The 25,132-nt window shown below is 39.3% G+C and overlaps 1 protein-coding gene across 1 annotated transcript in view; it reads right to left on the reverse strand.

Moving 5' to 3' along the window:
• SMC6 (structural maintenance of chromosomes 6) overlaps nucleotides 1-25,126 on the reverse strand; it is a 73,497-nt gene extending 48,371 nt beyond the window's left edge. Inside the window, exons 1-8 of the mRNA XM_024747811.1 lie at nucleotides 24,963-25,126; nucleotides 16,305-16,447; nucleotides 13,354-13,471; nucleotides 11,222-11,327; nucleotides 5,852-5,988; nucleotides 5,141-5,202; nucleotides 1,457-1,537; nucleotides 132-233 (exon numbers count right to left, since the gene is read on the reverse strand). Of these exons, the coding sequence (XP_024603579.1) occupies nucleotides 132-233; nucleotides 1,457-1,537; nucleotides 5,141-5,202; nucleotides 5,852-5,988; nucleotides 11,222-11,327; nucleotides 13,354-13,471; nucleotides 16,305-16,442 (744 nt within the window). The 5' untranslated portion in view covers nucleotides 16,443-16,447; nucleotides 24,963-25,126. The remainder of the gene's footprint in view (nucleotides 1-131; nucleotides 234-1,456; nucleotides 1,538-5,140; nucleotides 5,203-5,851; nucleotides 5,989-11,221; nucleotides 11,328-13,353; nucleotides 13,472-16,304; nucleotides 16,448-24,962) is intronic.
• Nucleotides 25,127-25,132: the final 6 nt, after the last annotated feature.

A 25,132-nucleotide genomic window follows, 5' to 3' on the forward strand; every position in this document is an offset into this window, starting at 1 on the left:
AAATGTTACTAGTTTTATATAGATATACATATATAGATATGTAGGTATATAATTTTACAATACCATTTACCTGATAAGTACTATAGGAATTTGACTGATCTCTAAAATAATTGCATTAAGTGTTTACAAACCTCTTCTCCTTGATTTATCTGCTCCTTTGTTCTTTCTTTGGTTTCCATGATGTATGAATAATCTTCCTTCATTTGTTCCAGTTGGGTTGCTTTCATAAAGAACTATATCAACAACAAGAAAAACATAATTAGGAGTTGGTAAACTTCCACGGGACTATGAAAAAAAGAAGAATTTGTTCTCTAAAAACTTTTAGACCAATTATGTAAAAAGACATTAAAAACATACTTAAGCAAGTCAGTACATTGGGTCTCCGTTGCTGCACGCGGACTTTCTCTAATTGTGGAGAGCAGGGGCTACTCTTCATTGCAGTGTGCAGGTTTCTCATTATGGTGGCTTCTCTTGTTGCAGAGCATGGGCTCTAGGCACACGGACTTCAGTGGTTCTGGCATGTGGGCTCAGTAGTTGTGGTGCGTGGGCTTAGTTGCTCTGTGGCATGTGGGATCTTCCCGGACCAGGGCTCGAACCCATATCCCCTGCATTGGCAGGCGGATTCTTAACCACTGTGCCACCAGGGATGTCCCAGTATCCTTGATCTTAATGCATCATAATTTTTTAGCATAGGGAATACCAAAACCCATTCAAAAGTCACACTGTAAGCTGTAGTAGTAGTCATATATTTTGTTGGCTTTTTAAAAAGTTTTAAATAGGGGCTTCCCTGGTGGCGCAGTGGTTAAGAATACGCCTGCCAATGCAGGGAACATGGGTTCGAGCCCTGGTCTGGGAAGATCCCACATGCCACAGAGCAACTACGCCCGCATGCCACAAGTACTGAGCCTGTGCTCTAGAGCCCGCGAGCCACAAGTACTGAGCCCACGTGCCAGAAATACTGAAGCCCACGCGCCTAGAGCCCGTGCTCTGCAACAAGAGAAGCCACCGCAATGAGAAGCCCACGCACCACAACGAAGAGTAGCCCCTCACTAGCTGCAACTAGAGAAAGCCCGCGTGCAGCAACAAAGACCCAACGCAGCCAAAAATAAATATATAAATTAATTAATTTTTTAAAAATGTTTAAAATAATCTAACGTTTAAAAGTTATTATGTATGTTTGGGCACTCATTCCCTTGTATTTCCATAAAGATAAATTTTAGAATTCATTCTCTTTCAGAATTAAAAGCAAAGAAGTTAAAGCAAGGATTTACCAAGAAAATTATACTTCCATCTTACTTAACAAGTTCCTAAATTAGTCCTACAATATTACTCTAAATAGTGACTTAAAAAAATCCTCGATATTTACTATGTGACCAAGATTAATGTTCAGTATAGATGCCTAATCTATAAATGTATTCTTTTTGGTTAGGTTTATGTTTATTTTGGTGCATCTTACTTTGTATTTGTCTCCCTCATTTTTAGACTGCAAGAACTGCTTGCTCATCTCTTGCGTTAAGACAGAAACTGGATTATCTACCTGAAACAAACAAACAAAGAAATGATTATCTTTAAATATTTCATTTTAATTCCTTAAAGAGAAATGAACTAAAATATCCATTACAAGTGACCTAAGAGAGAGAAAATATTTCAAAATTTCATTATATTAAAATAAATATCAGTACTACAGCCAAAATTAAATATCCTGCCATTACATGAGGGCACAAGCACGAGAACTTTCTAAAGAAGTGTGTTTTTTTAGCAAGTTTTCATTCCTTTCACTGGTTTTGTAGAGTACCACTCCTATGCTACTGGTTAATCATCAGACCACAGAGCTGGAAGCGCTCTAGCATGAGAGTCAGCTGACTTGGGTTCTTAGTTGGCTCTGTCTGAACCTCCTATGTAGCCGCAGGCAAGTTAGCTATTTCCCCCAACTAAACACAAGAAGTCCAACTCAGTCACTTCTAATCAGAACTATAATGACGAGTATTGTTTATTTTTTGTACAGCAGTTCTTCAGAGTTCCTATATCCTGTCATTTCTTCATGAGGATACTGTAAAACAAATGGAAACACTGGGATCACTTCTATCTTTTGAAGGAGAAGTCATTTTAAATAAGCCATTACTTGAATTAAACTACCTCTGGCTAACAAATTAAAGTACAGTTAAAATAACAATATAATAACAGTTCAAAGTGGAGTTGAAAAAAAATTTTTTTTTAATTCAACTTGTTTCAAAAAGATTCAAGTGCATTTCTCATTTATATCTTTGGTGTTAATAACAAAGTAATTTATATGTTAGAAAATAATCTTGTTTATAAGGTATAGAACATGAAGGACCACTATAAAGGAAAAGGTGCTTAACTCCTTCATTTACCATCTGTAAAATACTGATTGTACTTTATTTAGTATACCACTGGTGAAAACCTTTCTGTTAATCAGGGTTTTGGGTCTTATCTTCTAAGATGATAAAAAACATTTATACAGTTATAAAGAAACCTCTACATATCACCTTTTTCTCAGACCAGATGCTGATTGCCACATATTTTTTTTAACAAGGTCTGTGTGGTATCTTAATTTCACACAGTATCTGACTTCTTAAAACTAAGACCTAATGCACTAGCTTTAATGAAGACATTTTATCACCAGCTTTGGATTAACAGCTTCACCAAAGTTCATATTCTTTTTTCTACAGCTTCTGAAATGGGGTTCCTCGTTTCTATACTACTCCGGAGATTATTCAGAAATCTGGCAGCTTTACCCATCGAGACCGTGGAGTAAGCAAAAGGCAAGCGCACACAGGTAAACTTCAGAGAAAAATTAAGAAGAGGCACAGGGGACAAATATAATCAGGTACTTTAACACTCTCCTTCCTCCTGGTAATTCTAGGCCAGCACTGTCCAATGGAAATATAATGCAAACCACACATATAATTAAGTTTTCCAGTAGCTACATTAAAAAGATAGAAAGAGACAGGTGAAATTAATTTTAGTATTATATTTTTAATCTAATATATCTAAAATATTATCACTTTAACATGTAATCAGTATGAAAACTGAGTTATTCCTTTGCATTAAGTCTTCAACCTCCAGTGTGTACTTCATACTAGAGCACACCTCCATCTGGACTACCCACATTTTGAGGGCTCAATATCCATCACACGTGGTTAGTGGTTACTCAGTAAGTGTAGCTCTAGACCTTTCGTATTTTGATCAATGAACTTGAACCTTTAGTTAACTGAATTGTACAAGAGGACTAATGGAGTTATGATAACAATCTTCAAATATTTCAAAAGAAAAGAAACATATTTTATATTCCCCAAGGAAGTGGGAGCTTAGAGAAACTGACTTTATTCAACTTTTCCCATTAACAACAACTTTCTAATAAACACAGCCACCTACAGACGGAATCAGCAGCCTCAGGCAGACGTCATTTCCCCACTACTACCCACTCAAGTACCCGCTGAAGGAACATCTGGTGGAGACGGCGCACAGGGTAAGCATGCAGTGTGATACTACAGTGGATGCCCTTCGAGACTTTCCCAACACCTGTGAATCCATACACTCTTTTTTTTTTTTTAAACATCTTTATTGGGGTATAATTGCTTTACAATGATCTGTTAGTTTCTGCTTTATAACAAAGTGAATCAGTTATACATATACATATGTTCCCATATGTCTTCCCTCTTGCGTCTCCCTCCCTCCCACCCTCCCTATCCCACCCCTCCAGGCTGTCACAAAGCACCGAGCTGATCTCCCTGTGCCATGCGGCTGCTTCCCACTAGCTATCTACCTTACTACGTTTGTTAGTGTGTATATGTGCCACATCTTCTTTATCCATTCATCCGATGATGGACACTTAGGTTGTTTCCATTTCCGGGCTATTGTAAATAGAGCTGCAATGAACATTTTGGTACATGACTCTTTTTGAATTTTGGTTTTCTCAGGGTATATGCCCAGTAGTGGGATTGCTGGGTCATATGGTAGTTCTATTTGTAGTTTTTTAAGGAACCTCCATACTGTTCTCCATAGTGGCTGAACCAATTCACATTCCCACCAGCAGTGCAAGAGCATACACTCTAACTTTTGGTTTTCCTGATTTTGGTCAATAACAAACTGACCTGTATTCTAGTCTCAAATTTATTTGCTGTATCTGCTTTTCTCCAGACTTTACTAATTATTTTTCTGAACCTGTGCTGCCCAATATGCAAGCTACTAGCCACATGCAGCATTTGACACTTACGTAAAATACAATAAAACATTTGATTTCTCAGTCACACATTTCAGGTGCTCAAGTAGCTAGTGGCACCCCATCGGACACCATAATACAGAATATTTGTACCATTACACAAAGTTTTTCTGGACAACCTGTTCTAAACCAAACTGGGAAAGAGACCCATACTCATAATTATTCTTTTTCCTTGGTGACTACTCTTGGTGTTCTTAATTCTGGAATAAGGCAGGGTGATACAATGGATAGAGCATTAGAATGGAACAGGGATGTCTGGATCCCAAGGCAGGCTCAACCAGTACCCACGCCTAGACAACTGTAAGTGCAAGTTTACTTTTGCTGGCCTACAGTTTCTCACCTACAAAATAAAGGGTCCAGATTAGATGACCTCCAAAGACAACTCCAGTGCTAATGTTATAGGACTATATGAGCCCCATTTCCAATTATTCAGTCAAAGTATCTTAGCAGAATGGAATCAAGTCTTGTCTCCTATAGGTATAATGAAATAACTCCAAAATACATAAAGAAATGCTTTCTTTATATGGCTAGAATAAACTTCCTTTCTACAAAAATTTAGCAACTGAGTTTAGGAAACTATGATGCTATTCTGACTTGGACAGCAGAAAGCAAAGAAACTTTATAACATAAATTTGATTAACATAACTTTTGGCACATACTAGTATAGACAAGATATTCTTGTGTGTTCTGCCAAATTAAAGATGTTATATTATATATTGAAGGTTCCTGTTGAACTAGGAAGCCTTAAGGAACTTCACTAACCATAGTTAAATATATTTGTCCTGTGGTCAATTTACTTATATGAGGCCATTTAAATTCTTTCCACACCACAAATGAAACCACACAGAAAAGTAACCAGTTGTATTTATTAATCCGAAACACAAATTTAGCAATTACCTGTATGTTAAAATGATCAAGAATTCCAATCAGTTCTTCTTTCCTAGTGGAAACCAAGGCGCCTAGTTATGAGAAACACAAAATGACCAGACTGTTTCTAGGGCAATAATACGTTTTTAAAAATGAGCAATTATTTATAAACATAAATGTTAACTAGTTTTCCTGATGTCATCAAGAAAGGTACCACTGCACATACACACATCTGAATGAACTGGGGTGACACACTTGTTATGACACAAGTACGCAGGAGGCAGAAGCACACAAATGCAGTGGCAGGTACTTCTCTTCTTCCTATAGCTAAACGTTTCCTTTTCCTTCTCATCTGTCTCTTTAAGTAACTCTCCACACCCACCTCCTCTTCCTTTATGTCTTTTTCTACTTTTGGCTAACTTTCTCTTTCCACATGTGACAGAAACTATGGGGGTGAAAAGAAGTCTACAAGTGAGATCAGAATGACTTATCACAGCCTGTTTCAAACAGACCCAAATTCTGCTAATCATGCTTTTGCTGTAGAATGCCCTGTGGTAAAACAACTATGTACGGATATATACGTGTGTGTATACATACATGCAACCAACCAATCCTCTTGCAAGAAAGCAGTTTCAAGAGAGGAGAAGTGTCCTCTCAATGATACCAGCACAATCACTTAACTCTTTTTAACTGGATGTTTACTAATACTTTATATGAAATAAAGAGAAATTCATGGCAAACCTGCTTCACTTTTCAGTTTATAAGATCGACTTCCATCCATGCTGATGTGCTGTTGTACAATTATAGAGTCACCGTACACACTGGCTCTATAGGCGTCATCCCCTCTGTTCCTTAATGTTATTGAGATATCCGCTGAGCTAAAGCAATAAGGTTAAGCTAAGTCACATGAAGGTACAGGGCAATTACAACACTAAGTTACCATAATTTTAAAAACCTCCAAGAAATTTGGCTAATTCATTTGAAAAGCAGCTTTATACCAGCAGTTGATGGCTGACAGGCTACTACAGAATAATGTTAAAGATACCAAGGAACAAAGTTGAGAAGAAGAGAAACTTTATAAAAAATAATTGACTATTTTATCCATAACAGAAATACGTTTGCACAAGATCCATTTAAGTTTTGCTTGTTTCACATCATGTGGATAAGTTGCACATTTTCCCAACCGCTATGTATAATCACTATTACACTGCCTGACTATGCTAAATTATATAATAAAGCATCATCCTGACAGCAGGCCTCTAAGAAAGATGCAGTAAGAATTAAAGTGAAGTTATATATTTTCTAAGAAAATCAGAATCAAGGGAAACAACTTGAATTCTTCTATTACTTGGCAATAAAAAAAAAGCTTACGTATTTGATATCAAGAGATGTAAACTAAATCTCAAAGCTTCTTAAAAGTTTAATTGGTATTACAAAATAAACATTTTTAAAGTTTTAAAGAAGCATTTATAGCCATGTATATTTTAACATATTATGGGGGGGGAAGAATTCATCTTTATTTTTCTACTCTAACTTCTGTTCAAATAAGACTTTGTAGAAAAATTTTTTAAAAATTAATGAAGGGCATTAATAAATACATACTTATAATTTCCTTAAACATAAAAGCAGATAATACTTTCTCTGGTTAATATAAATATCTGCCAAAAATGCTAAAGTCCTTTAATGCAAAATTGCTTTAATTGGTAATTAAATGATATATTTAACAGAATAAACTTGTTTTCATCAATTTGGAGTAATCATACCCCAAAATCGTTCCTACTTGCAGGAAATGTAGGTAAAAATACTCAAGATGAATTTCACTGTAAACTTACACTTGGTAGACACCCTGAAGGGTGCTCAGCTCTGGTGCCCCCGTACTTCTGTGCAAGTGTCCTCATAGAAAGATGGCTTAGCAGCCATTATCAGCCCCCATCCCTCCCTACACAGACTGGGTTAAATATAGAAAGTGAATGCTAACTGTGCCACATTCCCTTCTTTAAAAATTCAAATTAAGAAAAACTAGTAAAATCCAAGTAAGGTCTGTAGTTTAGTGAATAATATTGTACCAGTGTTAACCACGTAGCTCTGCTAAAAGTACCTCAGTTGTTTAAGATGACAACATTAAGGGAAACTAGGTAAAGGCTGTAAGGAAACTGTACTATCTTTGCAATACTTATGTAAATCTAAAATTATTTCAAAACCACAAGTTTTTAAAACAAACTCAAATCAAGACACATCAAGTGGAAAGGTGGTGATTCCTTGGAGATACAAAGTTCTGAGGCCTCTGGGACTAGAGAAACCAATTTGGGGCATTATATTCTGATGAACAAGTATAAAGCCTGCAGAGATGACAGAGAGAAGCAGAAACACAGAGCAGATAAGCTCTTGGGAAACCACCTGGACAGACTGGCAGAGACACATAATCACAGATACTGGCTGTGAATCAGAGACACAGAGAACTCGAGAGCACCTCCTTCCATGTGCAGCCCCACACACCAAGACAGTAAGACATAAACGCCTGCCCACGAAGACACAGAGTACCAAAGATCTGAAGAAGAAGAAAGAGCACACACGCTCCAGAGGCAGTGAGAGGGAAACACATTCACACACCTGCATGCCTGTCGCAGGAGAGGGAGGGAGGAGGGCACAGCACAGAAGTGCAGCCCCTGAGGAGCGGCAGGGAGGTGGTGTGGCCACAGAGCTGCAGCAGACACCCGGCTAAGGAAGGAAGGGAGACAGAGGCCTGGAGACAAAGACACAAAGAAAGCCAGAGACACAGAAAAGAAAGACCTAGAGACCGAAGATCTTTGGTTCTGAGTCTCTCAGTTCTGGTCACGCATGAGATCCAATTACGCTGCCTCACTGAAGTTTCCAAGACATCTTTATGATAAATCTCTTCTTCTAAAGCTACCCTGAGTGGTTTGGGGTGGGGGGGTGTTTTTAAACAGAAATACCTAATTAAGACAGATACGCTCCTGAAAAGTTGTAATCGATGAGATTTTTGAAAGCTTTCTGGGTTGATTCTAATGAACAGCCAAGGTTGAAAACTATTAACTAAAGTATATGATAGGGGAAGGGTAGCTGGCCTACAACATGGAGCAAACAATATTTATTGCATTAACTAGTATGATTACCTAGTATTAAGTGAATGTACCTCATGAAAACATTTTACAAATAAAGTGACATCTCCCTTGATTAGCAAACATCTACTTTGTTATTTTCCTTCCTAGCTACTCCTTGCATTTGAAAGCTATCTTTAGTATTGTGAGAGCTTTGGAGGCACTGGTATCCTAACTGCCATATGAATTTAGTAAATGTAAGAAAGGCAAGTTATTCCAAAAAATTAAAGCTTACCAAAAATACCCTCACAACAACTGCTCAAAAAACCTGTATAAGGAGACAAGGCTAACTGAGCTGAGACTAACTGCTGTCTCCCCACCTACTAATGTGACTGCTGCTGAATTGGGGTCAACAGCCATAGAGCCCAGTGTCTGTAAATAAAGAGACCCTTTAGTGAGAAGAGAGACTGTCACCGAGAGTTCCTTCAGAACGACAACACACACAAGCGGCGCCACCATAAGGGTGTGGCTTCTTTCTTAGCTCCAGGAGAACCTATCTGCACAGAGATGACTGGTAGCATCAGGCACTGATGGGCACGAGGAACAAGGAACAGGGAAAAAGTCATGTAAAAATAGGAGGCATCTGTTCCTTGTCTGCGTGGCCAGCTCATCTGCAGTAAGTTCTGTAACCTTGACTAATAAGTCGGGAACGTACAGCAGGAGCTTTTGTCCCCCCATAACCCACTCCCAATGTCACAGCTGATGTCAGAAACAGGCCTGCGGCAAAGAGCCCAGTGCCGCCACGATAGGATTAGGAAGGCCGAGGAGGGAACAGTAAATGAACCTGTTGAAGAACCTGAACAGCTAGGGGTCTGAGACCTTGGTCACTGGAGAATTCCATCACTGTCCCTGTACCACTCACTGCAAAGCCTCAGTGGATAATCAGAGGCTGGAGCGCCAAGTAAAGAGCCTCCAGGCACAGTCGTCCGGGTTCTCCTAACCATATTCGGCAAGCGTCTCTAATGGAGGAGGTGAAACCCTCTACAAAGGTAGCCCGGAGCCCAGGCGTCACAGATGGAGAGTGTAATGTTTCAGATGTGCGGGAGGGACAGAGTCCTGAGGACCACCTCAAACTTCTGCCAGACTGAAAGACGTTCCTCAGGAAGAACAGGATAGCCTCATAGATTTTAGGTGCAGAATAGAACCGAAAAGCTCGATGAGCTGATTCGGTAAAAAAGTGATGACAGAATCAGAGACTATAAAAGAAGAGAAATTTTATAGATACCAAATGTTTTAAATGAGGAAGGGGAGGACAAGAGGAATAGTAATGGGTTTGGAAAAGCTCATTTTAGCTATTTTTTTAGACGAGGTCAGTAAAAAGGAGGCTGAGCTCAGGTTAAAGGTTTTAACTGTTATTAACTCTGTTTAAAGTATTTTAATGTTCCTATCTACAGGCAGCTGTGTCCTTCAAGGCTGGTGATTTGTGTAAGCTAGCCTTCATTTTTCTTTCTTTTTTTAATGGTATTCCAAGGACACATCTCAGAAAGAAGTTTCTGCTTTCATCCAGCTACTTCCCATATGGAAAAAAACATTTAAAATCTTTAATTGAGACATAAACCCCTTAATGGTGCAGAAAAAAAAAATTTCTTCCTGAGGCTTCTATTTGAAAGATCAATGTGTTATCTAGCTAGGCAGACTAGGTAACTATTTGGACAACTAAGAAATGTAGAGTTCAGTATAATGAATTGAAGCAGAGTTGAGACCAGTGCCTTAAAAGTGTTAAAAATACTAATTTTTGACTTCAGCCATAATTTTGTTTGGAGACTGTGGAAGAGAAGACCTTGCTGCGCTGGCGCCCAAGTAAGATAAGGAGAGACAGAAAATAAGCTGGAGAATTGTTACTAAACAGTTCTTTTTCAAGGCCATACAGCACAGAAAATGAATTTTTCTGTATCTTTTCTTCCCTTCTCCTGTGTCAACTTGGAACCCTGGCTTAGGGTTAAGATTCCCAAGGTTTCTGAGAGATACATAAAAAACCCACAATCCTGACTCACATCCCGTCCGCGTTCTATTTTTTAGAAATAAAATGGAAAATGGGGGAAGTTAAGTGGATACAACACTGAGCAGGAGGAAAGTCTGTTACATGAAGGAAAAAAAAAAAAGGTATCACTGTTAATTATCAAAGTTCCAGAAGTTCTGGGCACTGGGCATGTGAAAGAGGAATGAATGGACAGCAGGAGCAGCCCGACTCTGGGAGTTGGTATGATGGAGCCTGGGACGTGCAGTTGTTAGGAGACACGAGGATCCCTCAGAGGTTTCTGAGGCAGAATTAAAAAGAACAAGGACATCAGCCTGAAGAGAGTTTCCTAATGGGCAAAAGGTCATGAGTCTATGATGATGCAAACTGAGCAATTAATATATAGTTAGGTGATGGCAAACTATAACAGAAAGAAATACAAATGTAAAGCCACAGAGGGTTGTTATATGACCATTCACCAAGGGTCAAGATGGACCCCAAAGAGACTCGAGACTGTGGTCCTCAAGTCAAGCTCACTGGTGAACGCCCTGAGTAAAGGATATAAAGAGACAGATGGAATACTTTTTTGAAATTCTTAGAGCTGGAGGCAGCAATTCTGTTTAGGGACACCTTGGCTGGTCACTAACTCTGCCTTAGCCCACATCATAGCAACGTGGACTTGCTGAAGCTGGGTTTGGGTCAAGAGCCAGCAAAGTCCAATATTTATAAATATTCCTGTAAACAGAAGTACGCAGATTTATCACTGCTCGTTCTTCCAGAAAGGTAACAGAAACGAGTGTCAGTGGGCAGGCACATGGCACTAACTGACACAAGCATTCTGTCGGGAGAGGTGAACAGGCAACAGTGGGCTATGCTGGCAACAGGGGGCAAGAGAAAGGAATGAAAAGATATGATATCAGTGCTCCAGTTCCGGGAAGCCAATTCATTTCCTACCATGTCTACATGAATTGGGATTCTAAAGAAGCTGCTTCTTATTAAAGAACTGAAAAATACACGTAGAAAACAAACACTTACTTCTGTCCATCTTTCACAAAACCTTTCAAAGAAGATCCTCGGTTAGTAGCAACTGCTTTTCCACCAAGACCAACTATAAGAGCTGTGAGTACTGCACTCTTCCCACCTAAAGAAACAGGTGTTGAAGAAATCACATTCATTAGAGGGAGAAAAGAGAAGTCTGACTCCTACAATTTGATGTAAAAAAATTTCTGAAATAAAGCATTATACTTCAATTATAATTTTCTTCCAGTGCCAAAAACAAACAAAAAGTTGTACATATCATGAAATATTTAGCTGCTGCTATTAGAAAAAAATCAGTACATTTCAGGAATCAAATCTTTGCCACTAATAAGGAAATGGAAAAAATGGTTGATACCTTTCCAACCTAAAACTCTCATTGTGTCATCTTGGCCCATCAGCCTATTAAATGAATTTATCTTTCTAATTACCCATATATATTTAACTCATCTAATTTTTCTTACATCCTAATTTAATTAAAATTTACTTTTTCCATAAATTCTCAGAAGCCAGAAACTATTTTTAACTTTGAATGCAAGCTCCAGAGGGACAGGACTGTTGTTTTTTATTCATTTGCTTTATCTCCAATATTAGCCCATAATAGGCACTCACATATTTATTGAATGAATGAGCTTAAATATGAAAAAATTATCAGTCATATAGACATGTTTTTACATAATATTTTGACAATTATTATTCCTAATTTGAATATTATTCACTTGCTAGCTCTTTGAAGAGTATACTTCTTTTTACCCTAACAGACATAAAATATCACAAGCTAAAATTCCAAAATCTTTAACAATCATGGTAACCATTTTCTCAACTCCACAATCAACCAAATTAATCAACTCTTATCAGCTCATCATCTTCCACAAAATACTCCAAATTAACCAAAGTACACACTGGTTAGCCCAGTTCAGTTCCTGGAATGCCTTTCAAGTCCCTATCCTACCTCTCTCCTTTTTCTTCATTTCCAAATTCACTGCCTCCACCACTCGCATTATATTAATAACTTTGCTGTTTCAGGATTGAAGATCTAACCGCAGAACCAACCCACCAGTCTGCTTTTACTTCTTGTCCTGTTTGACCTCCCCATAGCTCTGGTTCCTTTGTCTATCCCCTCCTTCTGAAAATACTTTCCTCTTGACCGAATAGAGTAGGGAAAACAAAGAACAACAACTAAACAGACTGTGGAGCTACCTGTACTAGTTTCATGTTCTAGCACGGCCACCAGTCGTGGACCCTGGCAAGCTCCTCTCCCTCTGTACTGGCTCAGTCAAGCAGCCAACACCTCACATCCGGCGGGGGTCTACTACAAAAGCTACCTGACTGGTCTAACTCCTATGTCTTCCACCTTCTAATCTACTCTCTACAATGTGGCCAGTTTGTTTCACAAATCTTCACCGTGTCACCTCTATACTCTAAAACTTTAACTGCTTCCCCACTGACTTGTGAACGAAATCCCCAAATATTTATCACGGCAGTCAATATCCTCAACAACATTACCTACAACTGATTCTCCAGTGTATGCTTCTGCCCCTCCCTACCATGTATGATATGATAAAACCCTATGAGGTTGTTCATCTCTCTCCATATACATCTGCTTCTACCCCTCCCAAACTTTGGTGATGAGGAATCTTTGCCTGGAACATCTCAGCTTCTTCTTCCCCAATAAGATCTAAAGAATCTTTCATTTTTATTCAAGTACCACCACAAATACCACCTCTTCTTAAAGCTTTCATTGGCCACAACCATAAGAATTAGTTTCTTTCAAGTTTGGATTCCCAAGACACTTTATTCATGCTCTTACAACATTTAATAGATATAAGACACAGGCCTGCCTCAGTTGCAATGAGGATAGCTTGCCTACTCTTCTGTGGTATGAATTCCAAGGTACATAGATTCAGAAGAATAAGCAGGAAATGTTTATCCCTGTTGCATAATGAGCTTAAAGTTAACTCATTTCTTAAAGTGCAGACTGGCAGGCAATACTGAAAAAATTCATGACCACAAATCAGAGGTCTAAACCTTAGATTTATCAGCACTAGTAGTCACCTATTTTAAAAAGTTAATGCATTCTGATCTCAATGTACTGTTCAAAGTCAAATAAGAAGGAGGGCAAAAGCACTTACTTCCATTATTGCCAACAACAAAGTTGACATTAGAACCAAATTTAAAGGGTCCAAGCATCGAATGACACATGAAGTTTCTGAGCTGAATACTCTCAATGATTCCAACTTCTGCTGCTGTCTATTAATTTAAAAAACGAGAGAAAACAATCGAATTCATTCACTACAATCAACCAATCATTTGCTAGAAGAGAACGATTAGCAGTGCTACCAATGAAAAATGTTACAGAAAGTATAGTGGGGTTTTTTTTGCGGTATGCGGGCCTCTCACTGTTGTGGCCTCTCCCGTTGCAGGGCACAGGCTCCGGACGCGCAGGCTCAGGGGCCCAGCCACTCTGCGGCATGTGGGATCTTCCCGGACTGGGGCACGAACCCATGTCCCCTGCAACGGCAGGTGGACTCTCAACCACTATGCCACCAGGGAAGCCCAGAAAGTATAATTTTAAATGTTAACTTTAGTCAATGAGTAAATGATATTAAATGGAGACCTTATACAATTAACCACTCATTCTAAAGTCCTTATAGGGTCTAATAAGTGTATCAAGGTTTCTTAATACGGACAATACCAACATTTGAGTCAGATCATTTTTTGTTGGAGAGAGGCTGTCTTGTGCATTGTGGGATGTTAAACAGCATCCCTAGTTGCTACCCACCAGATGCCAGTAGCACTCTCCCCCAACTCTAGTTGTGACAACCAAAAATATATTCAGACACTGCTAAATGTCCCCCACTGAGGGGAGGATATGTAATTATAATTCTCATATTGTGAATATATGTCATAATTAAATTAGAGAAGGTTTATAAACGTTTCAAGCAAAAGTTCAGCACAGAGTGGTCAGACTCTGTAGTTAAAAATACGAAAATAAATCAAACATTTTACCAAACCTTCCAAATTTTTTTAAAGAACACTTAACGTCTCCAGCCTTTTTAGTCATTTATTTAAAAAATCCCTGGCTCTCTTCTACTAGACACCAGCTTATTAAAAAGCAGAAAACATTTACATCCTTGTATGAGTAGAATACTGAAAATCGTGGTTGAAGACTTTTTAAAAATATGTTTTATTTTGATCTAACTGAAGACTCAGATGCAGTTGTAAGAAATAATACAGAGAGATCCTGTGAATCCTTTACCCAGTTCCTGCCCAAGGTTACACCTCGAAGACTACAGTACAATATCACAACTAGCATACTCATATTGATACAGTGACGATACAGAAGATTTCCATCACAAGTATCCTTCACGCTGTCCTTTTAGAGCCCCATCCACATCCCACCCAATCCACCCGCTCCTTAACACCTGGCCCAATTATCTGTTCTCCATTTCTGAAACACTGTCATTTCAAGATGTTATATTAGTGGGATCACACAGAATGTAAGCTTTTGAGATTGGCTTTTTTTTCACTCAGCATAACTATCCATTTTTGCCTGTATCAGTACTTCACTGCTTTCTGTTGCTAAGTAGTATCTCAGGGTACAGATGTACCTCAGCACGCCTAACTACTCACTCAGATGTGTGACATCTGGATTGTCAGTTTGGGGCTACTACAAATAAAGCTGCTATGGACATTCATGTATAGATTTTTGTGTGAAGATAAATCTTCTTTTCTCTGTGACAGATGCTGGCTTATATGATATAGTTGCATGTGAAATTTCTTAGAGAAACTGCCAAACTATTTCCCAGAGTGACTGTATCATTTTACATTCCCACCACTGAATGATCCAGTGTCTGCATCCTTACCAGCATATGGTGTTGTCACTTTTTTTTTTTTTTTGCAGTACGCGGGCCTCTCACTATTGTGGCCTCTCTTGTTGCGGAGCACAGGCTCCGGATGCGCGGGCTCAGAGGCCATGGCTCACGGGCCCAGCCGCTCCGCGGTATGTGGGATCCTCCCAGACCAGGGTACGAACCCGCGTCCCCTGCATCGGCAGGCGGACTCCCAACCACGGCGCCACCAGGGAAGCCCGGTGTTGTCACTTTTCAAAAACTTTTAGCCGTTCTGATGGGTATGCAGTGATATCTCATTGTAGTCTTAATTTGCATCTCCCTGATGAAAAATTACGCTGAACATCATGTCATGTGCTTATTTGCATCTGTATATCCTCTTCTTCAGTGAAATGTCTCTTTATGTCTTCTGCCCATTCTCAAATTGGATTATTTGCTTTTTACTGCTGAATTTTGAGAGTTCTTTATACAAACAAGATATTAGAACTTTGTTGGATATGTGATTTGCAAATATTCTCCTGGCTTGACTTTCCATCCTTATAACAGGGTCTTTTGCAGAAGAAAAGTTTTTAATTTCGATGAGGTCCAATTTATCAATTTTTCATTTAATGGTTTGTACATTTGATGTTAAGTCTAAGAATTGTTCCTGAATGCTAACCCGAACCTGAACCTGAACATCTGGTACAATTCTCCAATCAAACCAACTGGAACTGAAGATATCTTCTTGGGGAGTTTTTAAATGATGAATTAAATTTCCTTCATAGTTACAGAGTGATTAAAATGATCTATTTCATATTGAATGAATTGTGGTAGTTTGTGCTTTTCGAGGAACTGGTCCACTCTTTCTAAGCTGTGAATCTATGTGTATAGAGTTAACAGTATTCCCTTATTATCCTTCTGATGTTTGCAGAGTCTGTGGTCATAACCTCTGTTTCATTCCTGATATTAGTAGTTTGTGTCTTCTCTCTTTTCTCCCCTTTGTCAATCTTAGTAGAGGTTTGTCAATTTTATTGATACCAGCTCCTTGTTTCATTGTTTTCTCTACTAATTTTTTTTAATCATTAACATAAACTTCAAAATTAGTGAGATGATTTTATCTCAGCTTTTTAAAATTCATATTACTTTTCCTCTGCAGAGACCCAGCTCCTGATACTGAATTAAGAATATGACATATAAACCAGACATGAGAAACATGCAAATCAAAAAACATAATATTGTAATTTTGCACTCACCAAAGTAGAGGTACCATTAGTGAAAGAAACTGTACATTCATCTTCGTCACCATCTTTATCAAAATCATCCAGCTCTTCTTGTCTTGGTCTTTTGGCATTTCCAGGAGAGAAGAAATTTCCTTCCTTTCTTTTGGCCATCAGGTCTAAACAAATATTAGGGACAATGAAGAAAATCATGTATAGCATCCATAAGATTGTTCCACATACCTTAAAAAACTAAACAAAATAAGACAGACAAGCTTAAGTTTTAGTACTATATCCATTCATTTTTACTTTAAAAAATTAGAACTATCATCTGCATGGAGGGAGGGGGCCGTGAGCCAAAAAATGAAGGTGGTCACTAGGGGCTGGAAAGGCAAGGACACAGATAAGTCAAGAACCTCCAGAAACGAATGCAGTCCTACTGTTCCCTTGATTTTCGCCCAGGCAGACATGTCAGACTTCTAACCTACAGAAGTATAAGATAATAAATTTTTGTTAAAAAAAAAATCTGCATTTGCTACACTAGTTGATTTTACTTCAGAATGATTCATGACCAAGGTTTTTACTCATATGGGCCTACCTAAGTGTTTTAACTCCTAAGCTCACAAAAGGTAAAAGATCTTATTTGTGAAACTGCGGATCTATTGATAGAGATGGCATAATGCCTCTGAAATGATTCCAGAGCAATCATCCAATTTTTATAACTTATAAATAGTGAACCACATAAAACGAATTTTAATTATTTTCCCAAAGAAGCATATTTGGAGCAGTGTTGCCTAGCATCAATAGTGTCCCTTAACTCCTCTCCAAAGAAAGAGCCCATGCTGACTGTCTGTTTTTTTGTTTTTTACTGATATACTATAAAATTTATACCTAGAAAATGAACATCATCAAGATTTTCTAAACATATAAATGCTGCACCTCAAGTCAAAGCTGATGGTCTTTGATTGAAATTAAATGGTTGACTACTCCAAATGTTGCTTTCATTTTTCTCTTAAAAATTCACTTAGAGATCTAAAATGATAGGTACCCAATAGCTGTTTGCTGAATAATTGGAAAGAAAAATCCACAGCATAGGTAATAAAAAATTTCTAAGATGTAAGAATATAAAAAATAGCTCTACACTCAACCCATTTAGGTGCCCCTAGTGCTATACTATAGCAGCCCTGTTTGTACCAGGTACATGGCAGCAGTGGGTTAAATGAGATTTTCTCTCTCATGCATTTGGATTGAAAGATTCAAGTCAGTTCTCCGTAGAAGAGAGGAAAGCTCCACTTGCTGATGTACCTGTAGGGCAAGACAGCCAAGCTGAAGGGTGTGTGTGTGGGGAGGCTGGGGGGCTAGTGGAGCGGTGTTACAAACACGGCATGAAGTAGACGGAGAACAGGGACCCTAGAGCAGAGATGTGAGAGAAGGAGGGTGGGCGAGACAGACATTCGTACAGTATTTAATTTTTATCCACTGCTTTCTCAAGTTACACTGACAGAACCAATTTTGCAGAAACATCAAATATCTATACGTACTGTGTTGGAACTGCTTTGGGGAACTATCTTTGACAGGTTTTATTGTGACAATGCATGCTTCATTAAGTGAACTGGGTAGTTTCCCTATCGTTTTTTTTTAAAATATATTTATTTTTATTTATTTATTTTTGGCTGCGTTGGGTCTTCATTGCTGTGCGCGGGTGAACAGGGGCTACTCTCCACTGCGGTGCGTGGGCTTCTCATTGTGGTGGCTTCTCTTGTGTGGAGCATGTGCTCTAGGCATGCAGGCTTCAGTAGTTGTGGCATGCGGGCTCAGTAGTTATGGCTTGTGGGCTCTAGAGCACAGGATTAGTAGTTGTGGCGCACGGGCTTAGTTGCTCCACGGCATGTGGAATCTTCCCAGACCAGGGCTCAAATCCATGTCCTCTGCATTGGCAGGCGGATTCTTAACTCTTAACCACTGCGCCACCAGGGAAGCCCTCTCCATCTTTTTTTTTTTTTTTTTTTTTTCGGTACGTGGGCCTCTCACTGCTGTGCCCTCTCCCGTTGCGGAGCACAGGCTCCGGATGCGCAGGCTCAGCGGCCACGGCTCAGGGGCCCAGCCGCTCCACGGCATGTGGGATCTTCCCAGACCGGTGCACGAACCCGTGTAGCCTGCATCAGCAGATGGACTCTCAACCACTGCACCACCAGGGAAGCCCAGCCTCCCCCATCTTTTTAATGCTCTGAAATCACCACTCTGGCATGACATTGAAATGTTTTTGGAAAGTAAGAAACTAAGCTTAAAGCTATTAGATATTGGAGACTATTTTAATTTTATGAAACCATTTCAATTTCTTTTTTGTACACTGGCTATTACAGGTTCATTATATCTTCCTAAAACAAGTTTGCTATAATTTTATTTTCCAGAACACTGATAATTTAAAGCTTCAAATTTACTAAACAAAATTACCTTGTTTTGTAAAATCCTCAACTGTGGTCATGACTCCTTTCACATCAATTCTATTTAATTAAATTTAAACTTTTTTCTCCCAAAAGTAGTTATTTGCGTTTTTCAAACTTAGCTTTTCTTTAATGAAAATATTTTAATGTTTATTCATATATTTTTATACAACCAAATATAAGAGATATGCAGTGGGGCTGGAGTTTAGTCTCTAATTCTTTATCTCAAAGTGCAAGTTAGTAAAAGTAATCGGAGACTTCCACTTCCAGGAAGATGGAATAGATGTAATTTTCCCTATTTCCCCTGCTTAGTAAAACTAAAATCGTTGAAAAATATATACTATAAAACAAACATAAGACGACTCTGAAGAAGGAGGCAGACTGGCTAGGAACCACATGACCCAAGGAATGACATCGTGGTAGTTCCCTGAGTTTTTGTTTTGCCTCAACTATCCCAGACTTGGAGAAGCCAGCAACAGGGGAAACACCAACAGGTGCAGGGGAAAAACAAAAATGCCTAATGAGGGCTTCCCTGGTGGTGCAGCGGTTGAGAGTCCGCCTGCCGATGCAGGGGACGCGGGTTTGTGCCCTGGTCCGGGAAGATCCCACATGCCGCGGAGCGGCTGGGCCCGTGAGCCATGGCCGCTGAGCCTGCGCTCCGCAACGGGAGAGTCTACAGCGGTGAGAGGCCCGCGTACCGCAAAAAAAAAAAAAAAAAAAGCCTAATGAAAGCTTGCTCACTCTAGACAAAGGAGCAGGAAAAGGGGAGCCTAACAAGACAGGAAACTTTTAGACAATAATCACTCTACTCCAGTCAAATATCACTAAAAGAACTGTTGGCCCTTCTTCTTCCCCCCAACACCAGCAAAGGCCAAGTGGGTAGCCTGGACTTCCACCCTGGTGAAGCTAGTTTCAGAGAAGGCTGTGTAGGCCAAGTAGGGAGCCATGATGATGGCATCCGGCGGAGAACTTAGACGTCCACCCCCAATAGGGGGTAACAGGATGCTACTTACTCCCATTCCCCCTTGGATGGTGTCAGAGGAGGCCTTTACCACTGCCCGGAAAGGTGAGGAGGCCACCCCACTGCAGTGTCCACGTGGGGGGCTGAAACTCCAACCCTAGCCGAACAGCCACCGTAAGCTATGGAAAGAGCTCTGGTAAAGTTTTAGATGTGAGTCTTTGTGTCCATGGCCTAAAAAAACCACAGGGCAGCAGTTCTCAAAGGTTGCCATGTCTTAAAAAGTACCAAGGACCTCAAAGAACTTTTGTTTAAATCTATCAATATTTACCATATTATAAATTAAAATTGAAAAACTTTTAAAACAAGCAACACACAAGTACACATTCTATCAGTCGCCAGAGCGATGGCATCATCACATGTGTGTAACCTCTGGAAAACTCCATTGTACAGTCACAAGTGAATGAACATGAAAAAGGGAAATAACATATTACAATAATTATGAAAACAATTTTGATCTTGTAGACCCTTTGAAAGAGTCTCATGGATCCCTGGACCACACTTGGCAAACTGCTACTGTAGGGGATACTATAAGCATGTCCATGACACAGTGCCATAAATGACAAGGCATAGCTACCAGTAATAAAGCTAGGGCAGCAGAGAAGAAGCCAGCCATAGAATGATTGGTAGACTTGATATTCAAAATGTGGTCCAAGGACCATCGAGCAGCCTTCTACATCTCCGAGGAATATATTAGATATTCAGAATCTCAGGCCTCAATTTAAACCAACTGAATCTGAAGCTTCCTTTTAACAAGGTCTCGGGTGACTCACAAGCACATTAAAGTCTGAGAAGAACTGTTGTAAACAACATTAAAAAACGTGGGACTTTATCCTATCCTGAAGGCAATAAGGAACCTAATTTATCACGATAAATCAAATACCACTTAAAAGGTATATTAGTTAACATCCAAAGGACATTTAACAAATGCCTTTTGAGACAGTACTAGTGTTACAGTCACAATTACATAATATTCACCATCTTTTTTACAAATAATGTTTCTTTTGAATCTCTTACACAAGTCAGAACTTGAAAATCAAACAATTCTCAAATTATTTAATAGCAAGAATTAATGTATATTAGTTTCAGCTTGTTGCTAATTTAAGTTCCCTAGAATACCACCAGGCTATTATTTTCCCAACACTTCCTTCTTTCTCACCCATACCTCTATTCCTTTCTCAATTACAGTAATTTATTTATAATAGAAGAGCAAAGAAGACACATTACTTTTTGGTTTTCCCAACATTAAGTGCCCTTTTAGACACCGTTTTTATTAATGCTTAATACACGATCTTGCAGTTAGCAGACACATCAGCTGACTGATTTTAGTATTTTACCATTAGAAAATGGTAGTTTTTCAGGTAAAATTGGGGGGAGCAAGGGGCATGAAGGTAAATGTGATTAGCTCCTCACAACGAATGTGAGATTCTCTACAAGACGGAAGACAGTGTGCTACGTGACAATGATGTTTTTTATTTGCTGTGCTTAGCCTGGGATTTGCAGTTTGCTGTTAGGTTGCCATGGTAACTTGCATCTAACAGACACTGAAGGATCCTACCTTTTAAAATAGGAATCACTTTGTAATTTAATAATAATGGATTTTTAAAAACACACATGAATGTCTTGAGAGTTAATTTTAGGTTACAATAGTAAAATTGTTTCTAATAGGCTAAAGAGACATATAAACAGATGCAAAGAAAAATACTTTTAATATCCTGCAATATATAAAAATAGAAAAAAAAACTCCTCTGGGATTTTCAATATATCCATAAAGCTCTTCATGGTCTTTAATATTTGTTTATTTACAATAAAAAAATTAAAATTAAGGGACATATCATTTCCCCCTCGCAGAAAGCAAACTCCATCAGAGCAGGAATAGTAACAAATATGCAGATTCTCAATAAAAGAAAAGTTCAAGAAGAAAAATCAATCGCCAAGGGTTAATTACAGCAAGCATGTACATAGGAAATTTGATAGAGACCAAAAGCATTTTAACAAAGGACTATAAACTTCTAAATTTTCAAATGTATTGTGAGTATGTAGTGATTCACACTTCCCATTCATATCAAAGTAGGGGTTAACAGCAGTGAGAACAGTCATAACAGAACTGGAATTATTAATAGAAAACAATGGTTTAAAAAAAGGCAAACTGTTGCTGCTTCTGAATCTGCCATGGACTATCTACCTCATTCCCAATTCCACTTCTCCCACCACCACAAACTCATTCTGCATTGTATCACCTCATTTTTAATGTACTGAATTAATTAAGCACACTACTTGGAATATATCATGAAGTAATGTGAGACGCAATAGATAATAAATAAATAAGTGAAAAAACTCATTAGGCCATCCATCAAACAATTCCAGATGAGCAAAACTAGGAAGTACTAAGCACAGCACTTCAGATAATAAAATGTGAACACTCAGATTTGTGTTTTAAAAAAATTCCTGTGACCTCAATATAGAAGACAAACGAAACAGAGAGAGTAAGAATAGGGGCAAAAGAGACCAGTCTCTAAAGGATAAGGGGTACTGAACAAAAGCAGTGGCATGCACATCAATGTTCACTGCAGCATTATTTACAACAGGCAAGATATGGAAGGAACCTAAGTGTCCATCAACAGATAAATGGATAAAGGTGTGATACACACATACACACACAATGGAATATTACACAACCATTAAAAATGAAATCTTGCCATTTGCAACAAAATGGGTGAATCTAAAGGGTATTATGCTAAATGAAATAAGTCAGACAGAGGAAGACAAATACCCATATGATCTCACTTATATGTGGAATCTAAAAAACAAAAGAAACAAAACAAAATGAAAACAGACTCACAGATACAGAGAACAAATGTATAGTTGCCAGAGGGAGGGGTCGGGGATGAAATACGTGAAGGGGATTAAGAGGTACAAACCTTTCCTTTAATCCTCAACATCCTTCTAAGTATTGTCCTTATTTTACAAAAGGGGATATTGAGGCTCAATTAAAAGATACTCAGACTTATGTAGCTATAACTTAGCAGAGCTAGATCCAAACCCAGGTTGTCAAAACCCAAAGTCAAACCTCTTTAACGTCCAGGTTCCTCGTGGTATGAACTGAGTTTAACCAAGTTTCACTATTTATAGGCAGTGAAATTGGATATTAATCTGTTCATCTTCTTGTCCATCCTTTGTTAATGTATAAAACTACATAAAGGATTCTAATATGATATGTCCCTCTAATATTACTTATTCAAGCCAATTAAAACTTGGGCTTGCTTTATAGAATTTTACCTTGTGTTTAATTTTCAGAAACAACCTTTACTCTTAATACTAAATGCCATTATCAGTAGACTGAGCAGGTTTGGAAAGGAAGGAGGATAAATAATACATTTATGTTGTTTGAAAACACTGAGTTTTAAGTGCTCCTGAGATAGAGAGGCCAGTAGGCAATAAAATATACTCTGCAGTAGAGGCAGATTTGGGAGTGGAGCTAAGAAAGCCACAGGAAGTGTTCTGAATTTGGTCACCAGAGAAACTATGTTTAGTGAGAAAGATGTATCTCATTAACTAGTGAATCCAAAACACTAACATTAATGTAAGTATCTACACTTGACCCTCAGTCATCTGGACTTGTGTGTGTGTGTGTGTGTGTGTGTATAAAACTGTGACATTTAATTATGCCTTAAATATAATGCATACTATTGTGGTAAAATTTTGAGTTATTTATTAATTCCTGAAAGTAAGCCAAGTACGGCTTTGATTAATTTTCCTAACTTAGGTCTAAATATGATAGTCAAGATTTAGGCAGGTTTTACACAAAATTCTACATCCAGGCACTCAGTAAAATATACTCTGTAAAATAAACTTTTGAGAATGAAACTGGTTTTTCACTGTAACCACTTTAATATGCCATTTGTGCTGACTTTTGCCAGGCTCAATTCTAAATACTTCATACTAATTATAGACAGGTACAGAGATAAAACTCTAACTCTCTCTCTCTATCCCCCCACCCTCACATATTTAAGAATCCTGTGAGTTAGGGACCATGTTATTTTCTCCAATTACAGAAAAGGAACTGATATTTGCAGAGGTGGTACCGACTTGTCGGGGGTCACATAACACTGGTTCTGTCTTGCACAAAAACATGTTTTTAAAGCAATAGTCTAGTAATCTCCAAACTTCTTTGTACTTACAGCCATTCAAGGGGAAAAAAAAACAACACAACTGTAAATACACATTCTCATAGGAAATTATTACTCTGCATATTTCACACAGTAAAAGAACGAGATAAAGTAAATCTAAGTAGTTCCAATATGGTCCCTCTCCAGAGTTCTCCATGGAACTCTGCAAGCAAGTGCATGTGCCAGTGAACATTTAAAAAGACTACATAGCAGCCGTCTAAAAGCCGTCAGCGAATTTGGACTCTTTTTCTTTTGAATATACATTCCAGAGTAGCTTGTCTTCAAAACACTCGCTTGTAATCGTCTCCTCATGAAATATACGGAGCAGTAAGCACTCACATAAGTTCTGTCTTCAGGGTTTAAACAGCAAATAGTTGTTCTTTCTAGGAATTATCCCAGGATCCTCTCAAGCCCTTTCTCTACCCTTGAGTCCTGTGTTCCGCAATTCCCAATAGTGATTCTTCTCCAGCTCATCTCCACGAGAAAATCAGGGAAAAGAAATAACATCATAAAACCTCCAAACATCACAATTTAATTCTTCCAGGTACAGAAGAGTATGCGTTCTCATGAAACTGGCATTTTAGCAACAAATCCAATTTAAGTAATATTTACATACATCTCTTAAACATTCTTAAGTAGCTATTTGCGAGGTACCATCAAACGGGAGATAAAAGCCCGATTCCCGAACCCAACCTCAACCCCCGACCCTTATACCCCCCAAGCCCCTCGTCAAAGCCTAAAGGGCCGTTTTGGGCCGGGCGCCGGGTCCCGCAGCCCGAGCCGGGATTGGCAAGCCTCGCCGCCAGAGCCCCTCGAGGGCGGAGCCCAGCGGACACACGGGCAAGTTTCCCGCGACTGAGGGGACCTGTGCCGCCTGCGGACAGGGCGAGAAGATCCCCGCCGGCCGTGGGGCGGGCCGCCCGGGCCCCCCGGGCCCCCTAGACACTGCCGCAGCTCCGCTGACCCGGCCGCCACCAGGTGGGCTGGGGGCGCCAGCTACGAGTGCGGCGGAGAGGCATGGACCCGCAGCAAGGGAGAGAGACGGCGCGCGCCCTCACCCTACCTCGAACAAGTCGAAGTCTCCCGAAGGAACCCGATCGGGGGTCGGCCGTGGCGCAACAGGACGCTAAAGCCACCCGAGGGGCGTCTCGGCGTCGGCCGGCCGCCGTCGGCCCGCGGGGTTCTGCGCGCCCACAGCGGGAGAAGGCAGCAGCCCGGCCGCCCCGGCGCCCA

This window comes from Neophocaena asiaeorientalis, unplaced genomic scaffold, assembly GCF_003031525.2.
Source record: "Neophocaena asiaeorientalis asiaeorientalis breed wild unplaced genomic scaffold, Neophocaena_asiaeorientalis_V1.1 scaffold84, whole genome shotgun sequence".
In the NCBI taxonomy this organism is placed as follows: Eukaryota; Metazoa; Chordata; class Mammalia; order Artiodactyla; family Phocoenidae; genus Neophocaena; species Neophocaena asiaeorientalis.